The sequence below is a fragment of the Meleagris gallopavo genome, chromosome Z (assembly GCF_905368555.1).
Source record: "Meleagris gallopavo chromosome Z, MGAL_WU_HG_1.1, whole genome shotgun sequence".
Classification (NCBI taxonomy): domain Eukaryota; kingdom Metazoa; phylum Chordata; class Aves; order Galliformes; family Phasianidae; genus Meleagris; species Meleagris gallopavo.
Window position 1 is genome coordinate 8,348,215 of NC_139435.1, and position 12,495 is coordinate 8,360,709.

At 47.2% G+C, this 12,495-nt stretch overlaps 1 protein-coding gene across 1 annotated transcript; it reads right to left on the minus strand.

Annotated features, from left to right (window-relative positions):
• Positions 1-7,375: 7,375 nt before the first annotated feature.
• Positions 7,376-11,231, minus strand: LOC146542126 (uncharacterized). The gene has a single exon (XM_085213802.1). The coding sequence runs from the start codon at positions 9,818-9,820 to the stop codon at positions 8,672-8,674; it is 1,149 nt and encodes a 382-aa protein (XP_085069928.1). The 5' UTR covers positions 9,821-11,231; the 3' UTR covers positions 7,376-8,671.
• Positions 11,232-12,495: the final 1,264 nt, after the last annotated feature.

Here is a 12,495-nt window from a genome sequence, read left to right on the forward strand (position 1 = left end):
AAAGCTTTGATTTAGGGTGACTGACAGCACTTACAAATTTGGCCCAAAACAAAACAACAACAACAAAAAAAGTGTGGGAAGGGATGTCTGTTTAGAGCTGCATTGCATTCTGGTTATTATCCGATGTGAAATGTTGGATTTCCAGGTCAGAATACTTATGTGGGCAGAGGAAGAACATAAAATGATGAACTTGCTGAATAGGACTTCAGATGTCATTCTCTTTCCACATCCTTGGGCTGGGAGCAGGGAGTTTGGTTCCACCCAGACCTGGCTTTGGGAGCCATATCCTGGCAGTTCCCTCCCTCTCTGGGATGCTGGCAGATCTCACAGCCTGCTGACCTGGAAGAGGTCTCCAGACTGGGGTATACTTGCCCCTGTCCTGAGGAGAACTGCCCTTTGGGGAACATGGCTGGCAGAGATACCTGAACCAGGACAAACCCTGACATGCAACTGGCACGGTCTGCTGTCCATAAGCACCAGTCAAAGAAAGACTGCATTCCCATTACCCTACTTTCTTGTTTTCTAGCAATGCTCTCCATTACAAAATGTACGAGAGGCAGAACAGCCCATATCCCCTCATTCGTGTGTGTGTGAGCAATAATTTTTCTCCTTTGTCAGAAGGCAAAGCCAGCTTGTGAAGAAGCCATTAATCTGAGCCCACGTCTCATGCTCCTTTTCTGGTGTATAGGACTCTGGAGAACATGCTGGAAAGAGCTGCTATACTTTTGCTAATGCCTCCTAATCTCCCCCCCCATCCCAATAGTCTCCAGCAAACTCTCTCTGAGCTCTGGAGCTATACGTCTTCACGGCTGCTCACAAGGGGCATCATTAGGAAAGGGCTCTTAAATGGCTTGACATTCTCAGCTTCCCAAAGGAACAGGGCCGCTGACAGATCTCTCCATTTGGAGTATGAAATCTATTTGTTCAGATGCATAATGACCGATTTGTCTTCTTGAAGGAGCTCTTGTTGAGTTCCGGGAAAGCCATTCACGGTGCTAGGGGCTAGCAGCTGCGTGCTGAAACCACAGTGGGGCCAGACCTAAGCGACACTGGTTAGAGGAAAGGGTAAAAAATCATCCCTGGATGGCAGGAGGTGGAGAATTACAGGCTTTGCTGGGGATGGAGAAGGTCTGGAGAAAAAGAGAGCCCCAAAACATTCAAGTGAGACAGTGTGCAGAAGCTCACTAAAGCCAAGGGAGAACTGAAGCCTGAAGATGCTGATTCCTTGTGCTGTTTCCCATAAGAATCCTTTACTGCAGCCACATTTCCCTGTTTGTGACCAGCATTCGAGCTTTTATGGCACCTGAGCAATCATCTTGCACTGACAGCAAGCAGCAGTAGGTGCTGCCAGCTCCATCACTGCGAGGTGGAAGACAAAGAGGAACAGAAAATTAGTGTGGTGCACTGAAAGGGACACCCTACTTCACCGTATCTGGCTTTGACAGAGAAGGCAACAGTGATAGGCAGCCCTGCTCCTCTCTGTTCCATCCCACTCAGTGACTGGAGTAGCAGACTGGGAGCAAGGAAGAAGCAGAGAGCCCTGCTGAGAAAGCAGAGATGCATGGGCCCTCAGGAAGAATGGAGGAAGGAAAAGGTATTGTACTTGGGTGATCTGTAGTCTGGAGCAAAAGGAAGACACAACAAAGGGAGAATACGAGAAAGCGGGAGACTCCTTTCTGGATTCATGGCTCATTCTGTGAGTGGTCTGCATGGCAGCTGCTTCCTGAGGAACAAGGGCAGGAGGAGCCCGGGGCACCAAAAGTCCCTTCCCAGCCTTTGCGAGAAGCCCAGCTACATCACTGCAGGACCGCATCCCCTGCCGCCCTTCTGCATCAAGGCATGACCTCTCCCACCGAGACGTGGGATTTTCGCTCCAAGAGGAATCCCAACATTTCAGTGCCTGCTTGTTTTTCCCCAAAAGGGTTGGAACAGTTGCCATTATGAAATTTTCCACAGAACAACAATTAAGCAAACAAACAAACAAAATCAGAAATAACAGAAAGGTTGGACGGGAACGAAGTGTTTTGATGCCGTGAGAAGGTCCAACGGAGTTGGACTTGTGTGGTGCAGAAAAATGCAGGCTGGGGGCATTTGGGAAGTGTATGCAAAATTATTCCCAGAACCTGTGCTCCCTCGATACCCCACAACTTGGCATCAGCAGGTCAGAAGAGGAAAAGGCATCTCAGGACAGCACCGTACCTGCTGCTTCAGTGCCAAAGCATCTGTGCTTGGTCTGCCTCCCACCTTCCACCACAGATGAATTCATTTTCAAAGCAGAAAACAGCTGAAGGTGCCTGGGTTTGTCCAGTGCTGCTGGGAGGGCTGCCCAGGCACACAGAGCTCTGCCTGCTGTAAATGACCCCAGCCCTGCTGCATGCAAAATCAGAAACAGGCTGATTGAATAAAAGGAGTGGCAGAGAAAAGCCCCTTCTCTGCTCTTCTGGGCTCCATGAAGAGAGTAGTTGTCTCTTTCCCAGAGTTTGTGGAAGCACTGATTACAGGATTGTTTGCCTTTTTCTTTACAAACAACACCACGGAGATGGCCAGTGAATTCAAGGCCACCTTTCATACCGGGATTTCTCTGTTTGCTTAGGGTTGTCAGTGTACCATGAATTTCTGGGCACATGAATCAGGACAGATGCCGGCTGGGGACCAGAGAGGGGAGAGCAGCAGGGAGTGCCAGGCTGAGTTTTCCATCTGATGGAGCCAGGTTCAGTGCTTGCCCCTGCCAGTAGGAATAAACAAAGGGTCTCGGCAGGGAGACATAGGGTCCTGTTCAGCATTGTGACAGTCTGCTCTTTCAGCTTAGAGAAGACTGAGTGGAGACCTCAATGTAGCCTTCCATTCTTAAAGTGAGTTTATAAACAGGAGGAAGATCAACATTTACACTTTTTCATCATGATAGGGCAAGGGTGAATTGCTTTAAACTAAAAGAGGGAACATTTAGAATAGATATTTGGAAGAAATATCCGCCTTACTCAGAGGGCGGTGAGGCACTGACAGTTCTGTCCAGAGCTGTGGTGCCTCATCCCTGGAGGTGCTCAAGGCTGGGTTGAATGGGGCCCTGGGCAGCCTGAGCTGGTGGGGGTGACACCTTACAGCAGGGAGTTGGGGCTGGGTGGGTTTTAAGGTCCCTCCAATCCAAGCCATTCTGTGATTCTATGATCTCACCTCCATCACTATCACCACGGTCCCACAAATCCAGCCTGACTCTAGCCTGTGTTCCCTGGCAGCCTCTCAATCTCAGTGCCACGCTCTCAGACCTCTCATCTCTGAGATCTCCTTTCATACTACCAAGGTAAAAGCTGGTGAATTTGCATATCAACATGCTCTGCTTCCACCTTACTCCCCATTCTGCTGGGCAGCTTTAAGAGAAGGATGGTAGTGTTACTTCAGGTGCAACAGGGTTCAGCCAGGGAAGACAGGACTGCATGGCAAGGGTAGCTCCAGTAGCAAGAATGAGAAGGAGAGAGCAGGCAGGGCATCCAGTGTTCTCTGGGGATGGCCCTTTAGCTCCCTGTGTGTGTAACAGCTTGGGTGTCCCAGCAGAGAGGGAAAAGAGAAGTGAGCCAGCACCCTTCTCCCCACCTAAACAAAACAAACCTGAGAGACATGCAGCCTCTCTAAGAGGCTGTTCCTGTCACAAAAGGGTGAGAAAGCAAAAAGCAGGTCAGGCAAGTTGTCACTAATGAATTAGATGGCGCCTAGTGTGCAGTGCCTGGCTGCAGCCACACCTGAAGGTCTGTTCAAGTGTGATAAAACCTGTGTGTGTACATTTATTTTATTTTCTCATGGACATCCTTTGCAGAGTGCTAAGACATTGCAATCTCCATATGTCTGGCGTTAAACTTTATTCTGAGAAGGAAGTTTGGGACTTGTGTGGTTCTTATTTTTCTCCCTCCCCTTAGCTTTACTTCACAGCAGTGCAATCACTGCATCTTTTAGTTGAGATGCGGTCAGAGCCTCTGTGCTGTGTCACCACAGCTTTTATTCACCCCAGGTGTCCCCACATGGTACACTCAAGACTCCAGCATGAGCAGCAAAACCAGGTGTCCCCACATGGTTTTGCTGCTCATGCTGGAGTCTTGAGTGTACCTTCTGTTGGGCATTTTCATTCTCACCAAGAAGCAGATGTAAATGGGCGTGAGATGCCAACAGTTGCGAGCTGCCAGCAGCAGAGAAGAAGCTAAAAAAAGTTATAAAACAGGGATCTAAAAGCATCCCCAAAGCCTGATACACAGTTCTGCTTTGCCCCTCAGCCCCACAGGAAGCAGCTGCCCCAGTAGAGCAGATGTGCTGCTATCATTTCCAACTTCTCATCCGCTTCGCTTCCCTCTCCCTGTCATTCATAACACCACTGAGTGCTTAGGAGAGGCACCGTGTGCCTTCAGTCTTGGCTCCATGCTACGTTTGACTCAGGAGTACATACCTACTGCTTAACTAACAGAGCTGAGCTGCCAAATAAGTGCCTGGTTTCTTTACTGCTGATTTCTAGCAATGAAAGAGTCCTAAACCTTATGTCCTGGGTGAGAGTTGCAGAGCAGAGGAACATATTAGCTGTATTTTTAATTTCTATTTGTTTTGAGATTTTGTTTCCCCTTTAACTGTAGTAAAATCATGATGGCTGCCTTATTTCTACGCATGTGCTGCAGCCTTTCTCTCCCTGGACTCCCTGTATGGCGTGTCCTGCACCCCTGTTCCCTGCAAGGGATTTGGACCAGATCATCTTTAAGGGTCCCTTCCATCTCAAATGATTCGATGATTTTATAATTCACCCAGGCATCTTTGTGAAGGCCACAAGCTTGTATCTCCATGCAGTAACCTGATGAGCTCTGGGGAAAAAGCTAAGAGATGTTCTATGTTCTTCAACTCTGGAAAGAAAGGCACAATTTGCCTTTCTGCTTCCCCTAAGGGCAACAGGAAATCACTCAGACCAAAGAAAGCGCATGCTGATTCTCTTGTGTGATTCCCCTGTTGTTTTCGGCACTTCCCTGGCAGTGTTTTTTGAAGCCTCTCCTGCATTTGTTCTCCAGCACCCATGTGTTGTTGGGACTCCTTTTGTTCGCTCCCGCATGTTCTCCTCCTCCCTCTCTGGACTTGCCTTCCAAATGGATTATGACTGCCTTTACCCAGAGATGAAGCGCTGCTCTGTCTCATTAAATGTAGTATTTATTGTACTGGCACTCAAATGACCCCAGTGCAGCAACAACCACTGAAGAATCCCTTTAACTGCTACGCCAAAGACAAATATTTGCTGGTACAAAGTGCTCAGGTTGATGTTATAAGGATTCTTTATGCACAAAGCTGATATCCAAGTTGCAAGTATATTCACCTGTCAGAAAAGCTGGAAATTCTTTTTTATTTTGTGGGGTAAATAAATTTGTCAGAATTTCCTTTTCCGTCCCCTCCCCTCTCCATCCCTCCCCTCCGCTCCAAGTGCTCTGGGGGAACACAGACATTCTACCACTCTGCTCTGGCCAGGCAGAAGCAAGGGTGGAGAGACCAGCTGGACTATCCTTCCGGACACAAGATCCCTCATGCTTCCTCACAAATCAGTGTTCTTATCTCCAACATCTCCCCAGTCCCACTGCTTGCTGGGCAAATGGCTTGAAAGTTTCTGTGTTGGCATCTCTAATAACATACTCCAGACAAAACAAGATTTTTTCAGTATGATAAAGCTCTAGAAATAAATACTCTTGAGTTTAATCTTTGAAAAAAAACAAAACAAACAAACAAACAAAAAAAAACCACACACACAAAAAAGCCAGTACCTTTCAAATACACACCCCAACACCCCAGTCTCCCACATAGGGTCAACTGCACTTAATTTGCTGAGCAGCAAGAGGTTTCAGGAGGTCTTTGCCAGGTCCCTGCAGCTACCAGTATTACCGGATTAGTGCTCTTAGGGCTTCAAACCTTGCTCCATACATCACACAGTGCCTAACCCAGGAGCGGGAGTGGGAGAGAGGAAAATGCAGCTTGATTTCCCATTTATCAACTCTCTGATGTGTCTCTTAAAGCTACAACCTGCCCTTTCCCACTGCACAGACAAAACTGTGACCATAATGGGTGACTTCTTTCCCCATCTGGCTGGTAATGACATAGCAGAACATCTCCTGCTTTGCAGATCCTCCTTTCAAGTTACATTAAGGTCATTCTTTTTCCGAGAAGGAGATGAGAGAGGAGAAGTGAACGATTCTGAGGAAAGAGATAAATAATTTTCAAAGAGAACAATTAGCAATCAATTGCAGTACCACTGTAGAGCAGAGATAGACACATATTTCTGGCTTTTATTTCTGATTAGCGCAGGAGAGGCCTGGCATCCCCTCACCCCAGTCCTGAGAAAATGGTCTGCTGATTGTGTCACAACTACTCTGCAATTGTTCTCTCTGAAGATTATTTATCTCTTTTCTTCATGATTGCCTGCTCTGAAACCTTAATAAATTGGATCCAGTCAGAAGCAGTGCTAGCTAATTTCCCCCTGAAGAGGATTTGAGCTTTTGTCAAGCTCTCAGAACACCCGTTTGCTTGGTCTCTGCTGCTTTTTGAAGGGTTATGATTAAAAAAAAAAAAAAAAAAAAAAATCGTTTTCCACCATTGTAGCACCAAGGTTATTGGCATTTATGTATTTACACTGGATTGCATTGGCAGCAGGGTCCCGTGCTGATGAGAGCTGCTCTGTGCCAGGTGCTGTACAAAGGCGACCTTGGCAAAAACTGTCTGCAAGGTCCTGTTTCTGCATGCTGTGGAGAGCAACTCTCTCTTCTTCCCATCCAGCAACATGGAAAAGGCCTGGGACGAGCCAACTAGAGCCTAGCCAGGCTGCAGGACGAGCACAGAGCAGGGGAATTTGGGGTGATGAAGAAAGCCAAAGCATAAACTCAGATGGCAGAGATGCTCTGAGCCAAACCTGCAGGCTGTAGGTCCTGTGCTGGGTTGGCAGACTGGGGGCAGAGCTGCTCCCTGGGCTCAGGTTCCAGCTCTACTTTTCAGAGCAGACTACTTCCTACATTTTGCAGTGGGTTCCAGCCCCACATTTTGGAAGGAGCTCTGTCTTCATGGGTACCACTGCACTCAGTGCATCGCCAGAGGCTCTTCTGGGACACTAGGTAAACCGAGGGGTCAGTTCTGCAAGGAATTTGTCTTGCTACCACTCTACTGTCTACTTTCTCATTCTGAATGGCATTGTCACAGAGTTAACTAGATCAATCTATGCTTGTGACAGGGGGGCAGTAGGCCCCTGCCCTCCCACCATCCCGGCCCCACGAAATGGGAAGGAAGGAAGGAAGGGAGGAAAAAAACAGTGGCAACGATCTATGGAGGAAAACTTATTTTACTAACTATGATATCAGTATGCAAGATAACACAATATAATACAATCTAACTGAAATTGAGACTAATAAATAAGGTAGGAGAGAGAGAGTTCCTGAGACCGAGTCAAAACTGAAAAGCTTGGAACGGCTAGGAAAGCACCCTCCAGCACCCACTGCCAGGCAGTAAGTGACCGTCCCACCTGGAAGGGCCAGATCCCATGACTTCCGTAATGTGCAGGGATAGGTACCTGGAACTGGAGCATTAACACTTTAATTCCCAGTGCACTACATGATGTTTTGATGCGGAATACTGAAAACCAAAAAAAAAACATGAAACCATGACATTCCCTTATTCTACACCACTTCATCATGCTTAATATATATACATATATACTAACAAACCAAAAATGATTAAAATACATTACACACACATGTCTATATACATATACATAGCATTACTGACTGCACTCCCATGGCATCAAATTCCCTTGTGGTACACCTTGAACATCCCCATTTTTCTGCATTACCCACCAAGTGGACCCTGGTCCCTGGGCAAAAACAGTACCATGGAAAGGTTTGCCCTTTCCAGAAGCTGGAAGAACCCAAACTGCCTTTCCCAACATGCTCTTTACATGTACAACAGGGACTTTATCTCCCTCTATGGTATGTAGGGAGCTGGATTGGGTAGGACCATCACAATTGATAGATCCTCTGGTACTGACCAACCAGGTGGCTTCTGCCAAATGCTTCTCCCAATGCTTAAATGTTCCGCCACCCATTGCTTTCAGCATAGTTTTTAACAACCCATTGTATCGTTCAGTTTTCACTAGAGGCTGGTCATGGCAGGGAATATGGCAAATCCACTCAATGCCATGATCTTTGGCCCAAGTATTTACAAGAAAATTTTTGAAATGAGTCCCATTATCTGACTCAATTCTTTCTGGGGTGCCATGTCGCCATAGGACTTGTTTCTCAAGACCTAATATGGTATTTCAGGTGATAGCATGGGGTACCACATATGTTTCAAGCCACCCAGTGGTTGCCTCCATATGCCTCCATAGTAAGCACATAACATTTACCACTGCGAGATCATGGCAAGGTAATATAATCAACCTGCCATGCCTCCCCATATTTATACTTTTCCCATCGCCCTTCCTCCTAGAGTGGTTTTATCCTCTTGGCTTGTTTGATTATGGCACATGTTTCACAGTCGTGAATAACCTGTGCAATAGAATACACAGTTAAATCCACCCCTTGGTCTCTCGCCCACTTATATGCTGCATCTCTCCCTTGGTGGCCCGAGGTCTCATGGGCCCACCGAGCTACAAATAATTCACTCTTGTTCTCCCAGACAAGGTCTATTTGAGCCACCTCAATTTTGGCAGCTCGGTCTTCCTGATGGTTATTTTGCTGTTCTTCAGTAGCCCGACTCTTGGGCACTTGAGCATCGACAAATGGTGCACCTTTACAACCATATTCTTTATTCGGGCAGCAATATCTTTCCACAGTTCAGCAGCCCAAATAGGTTTACCCCTTCTTTGCCAGTTATTTTGCTCCCACTGCTGTAACCATCCCCATAGAGCATTTGCCACCATCCATGAGTCAGTGTAAAGATAAAGCATTGGCCACCTCTCCCGTTCAGCAACATCCAAGGCCAGTTGGACAGCCTTTACCTCTGCAAATTGGCTTGATTCTCCTTTCCCTTCAGTGGCCTCTGCAACTTGTCGTGTGGGGCTCCACACAGCAGTTTTCCATCTGTGATGCTTCCCCGCAATACGACACGATCCATCTGGGAACAGGGCATATTTCTTTTCATTTTCTGGTAGTTCATTGTATGGTGGGGCCTCTTTTGCATGTGATACTTCTTCTCCTGGTGATGTTCCAAACTTTTTACCTTCAGGCCAGTCCATGATTACCTCTAGGATTCCTGGACGGCTGAGATTCCCCATCCGTGCTCGTTGTGTAATCAGCGCAATCCACTTACTCCAAGTGGCATCAGTTGCATGATGGGTGGAGGGAACCTTTCCTTTAAACCAGTTCAGCACTGGCAGTCGAGGTGCCAGAAGGAGCTGTGTTTCAGTACCAGTTACCTCAGAAGCAGCCCGAACCCCCTCATACGCGGCTAAGGTCTCCTTCTCAGTTGGAGTGTAGCCCTCTTCTGAGCCCCTGTAGGCTCGATTCCAGAATCCCAGTGGTCGGCCTCGGGTCTCTCCTGAGGCTCTTTGCCACAAACTCCAAGTGGGATCTTTCTCTCCAGCAGCAGTGTAGAGGATGTTCTTTATACTCTGTCCCATCCATACTGGCCCTAGGGCCACGGCACAGGTTATCTCCTGTTTAACCTGTTCAAAAGCCTGCTGCTGCTCCGGGCCCCATGTAAACTCATTCTTCATTCGCATCACACGATAAAGGGGACTTACAGTAAAGCTATAGTTTGGAACATGCATTCTCCAGAAGCCCACTACACCCAGAAAATATTGTCTCTCTCTCTTGCTAGTGGGTGGAAACATGGCAGTGATTTTGTCAATCACATCTGTTGAGATGTGACGACAGCCATCTTGCCACTTTACACCTAGAAACTGAATCTCCTGAGCAGGTCCTTTCACTTTGCTTTGCTTAATAGCAAAACCAGCACACAGAAGAATTTGGATTATTCACCCTCCTTTTGTGAAGACTTCTGCTGTATTGCCCCACACAACGATATCATCAATGTACTGCAGGTGCTCAGGAGCACTGCCCTGTTCCAGTACAGTTTGGATCGACCCATGGCAAATGGTCAGGCTGTATTTCCACCCCTGGGGCAAACAGTTCCAAGTATACTGAACAGTTCCAAGTATACTGAACCCCTCCATGTGAAAGCAAACTGTGGCCTGCATTCTTTGGCCAAAGGAATGGAAAAGAAGGCGTTAGCAATGTCAATGGTGGCATACCATTTGGCTGCTTTTGACTCTAGATCATATGGGAGCTCTAACATGTCCGGCACAGCCGCACTCAGTGGTGTTGTGACTTCATTCAGGCCACGGTAGTCCACCGTTAGTCTCCATTCTCCACTGGCTTTATGCACTGGCCATACGGGGCTGTTAAAAGGCGAGTGAGTTTTGCTGATCACTCCCTGACTCTCTAGTCGACAAATCAACTTCTGAATGGGGAGCAAGAAATCCCTGTTGGTGCGGTACTGCCATCTGTGCACCGTTTTTGTAGCAATCGGTACCTGTTGCTCTTTTACTCGTAGCATCCCCACAACAGACGGATCTTCTGACAGGCCAGGCAAAACAGACAGCTGCTTAATGTTGTCTGTGTCCACAGCAGCTATCCCAAAGGCCCATCGATACCCCTTAGGATCCTTGAAATGCCCCATTCTGAGGTAATTGATACCTAGCATACATGGAGCCCCTGGGCCAGTCACAATAGAATGTTTTTGCCAGTCCTTACCAGTGAGGCTTATCTCAGCCTCCAACACAGTCAATTCTTGAGAGCCCCCAGTCATTCCAGAAATATGGATTGATTCTGTCCCTTCATGACTCGAGGGTGTCAGAGTGCACTGTGCACCGGCGTATCTGCCTGGTGCTGTTGTGAGTTTCTGCCATATATCAGGCGTCATCCTCACTCTCTCAGGGTTGTGGTCTTGGCGTCGGTGGTTAGGAACAAAGTTAGGGTCATACAACATTTCTGCCATGGCTATTTCCCTCAAATATTGGATACCCTTTTCAACTGTAAACCACCTTTTCATCACAGGCTTCAAGCCATCTTTGAAGGGACACCCTTTCCTTTACGGCTATTAACACTCATTCCCAAAATATTGGCAGTACGCCTGGTCTTTCAAGGTCAAGTTTTCCAGCATGGAAACCTTAACTACTGATAACGCTCCCTAACGAAGCTCTCTAAGAGCAGAGAAAGAGATTCATTCTAAAAGCTAAAAAGCAGCTATGCCCACATTCTCCACCAAAAAGTGTCACGGAGTTAACTAGATCAATCTATAACCGTGACAGGGGGGCAGTAGGCCCCTGCCCTCCCCCTCCCAACCCTGGCCCCACGAAATGGGAAGAAAGGAAGGAAGGCAGAAAAAAAACAGCGGCAACGATCTATGAAGGAAAACTTCCTTTACTAACTATGATATCGGAATGCAAGATGACACAATATAATACAATCTAATTGAAATTGAGACTAATAAATCAAATAAGGTAGGAGAGAGAGAGTTCCTGAGACCGAGTCAAACCTGAAAGGCTTGGAACAGCTAGGAAAGCACCCTCCAGCACCCACTGCCAGGCAGTAAGTGACCGCCCCACCCGGAAGGGCCAGATCCCGGGACTTCCGTAATGTGCAGGGATAGGTACCTGAACTGGAGCATTAACACTTTAATTCCCAGTGCACTACATGATGTTTTGATGCGGAATACTGAAAACCAGAAAGACCCATAAAACCATGACAAGCATGTATTGCATCAGATATGCAGCCTCTCAGTATCTAACGGGGGGCTTTAAGAAAGAAGGGGACAGTCTCTTGAGCAGCATCTGCTGTGTTAGGACAAGGGGAAATGTCTTCAAACTAAAAGAGGGGAGATTTATACTGGATATAAGGAAAAAGGTTTTTACAGTAAGGATAGTGAGGCACTGGAACAGGTTGCCCAGAGAGGTGGTGGATGCCCCGTCCCTGCATATATTCAAAGTCAGGCTGGAGGGTCTCTGAGCATGTGATGGAGCTGTGGGTGTCCCATTCATTGCAGGAGAGTTGGACCAGGTGACCTTTAAGGGTCACTTCCATTTCAAAAGATCCTATGATTCAATGACTCTATTTGCTGTGAAGCTCCCTTCCTTCTCAGAATCAATCTCTTGTAAAGAGTGGATGGCGTCCATTCCTGTGGGTAGCACAGAGGTGTGGATGCTCCTGTTTATTGTTCCACGAGTGTGATTAAAGCCTTTGTGCCTTGCTGCCTTCCCATTCTCAAGGCAAGGCTTTGCATGTGCATCTGTGTCTGTGTGAGAGACTCTGTGTTATTGCCTGCGTACACTCAAGGGCTCAACTTCCATTAATGCAGCCAGATGAGGAGCCTTCCTTGGGGAATCATCCCCCGCTGTTTTTATTTTAATATAGCAAACATTGCGTGCTTGAGTGGTAAATGAGATGGTGTTATTCCTCTGGCTTCCTTTATGTTCTTGTTCTAATCTTCAATCCTATTTCAAGTTGT

Excerpts from the sequence above, each read along its gene's own strand:
- LOC146542126 (XM_085213802.1), bottom strand. The coding sequence starts at position 9,820 with ATGTTTCCACCCACTAGCAAGAGAGAGAGACAATATTTTCTGGGTGTA.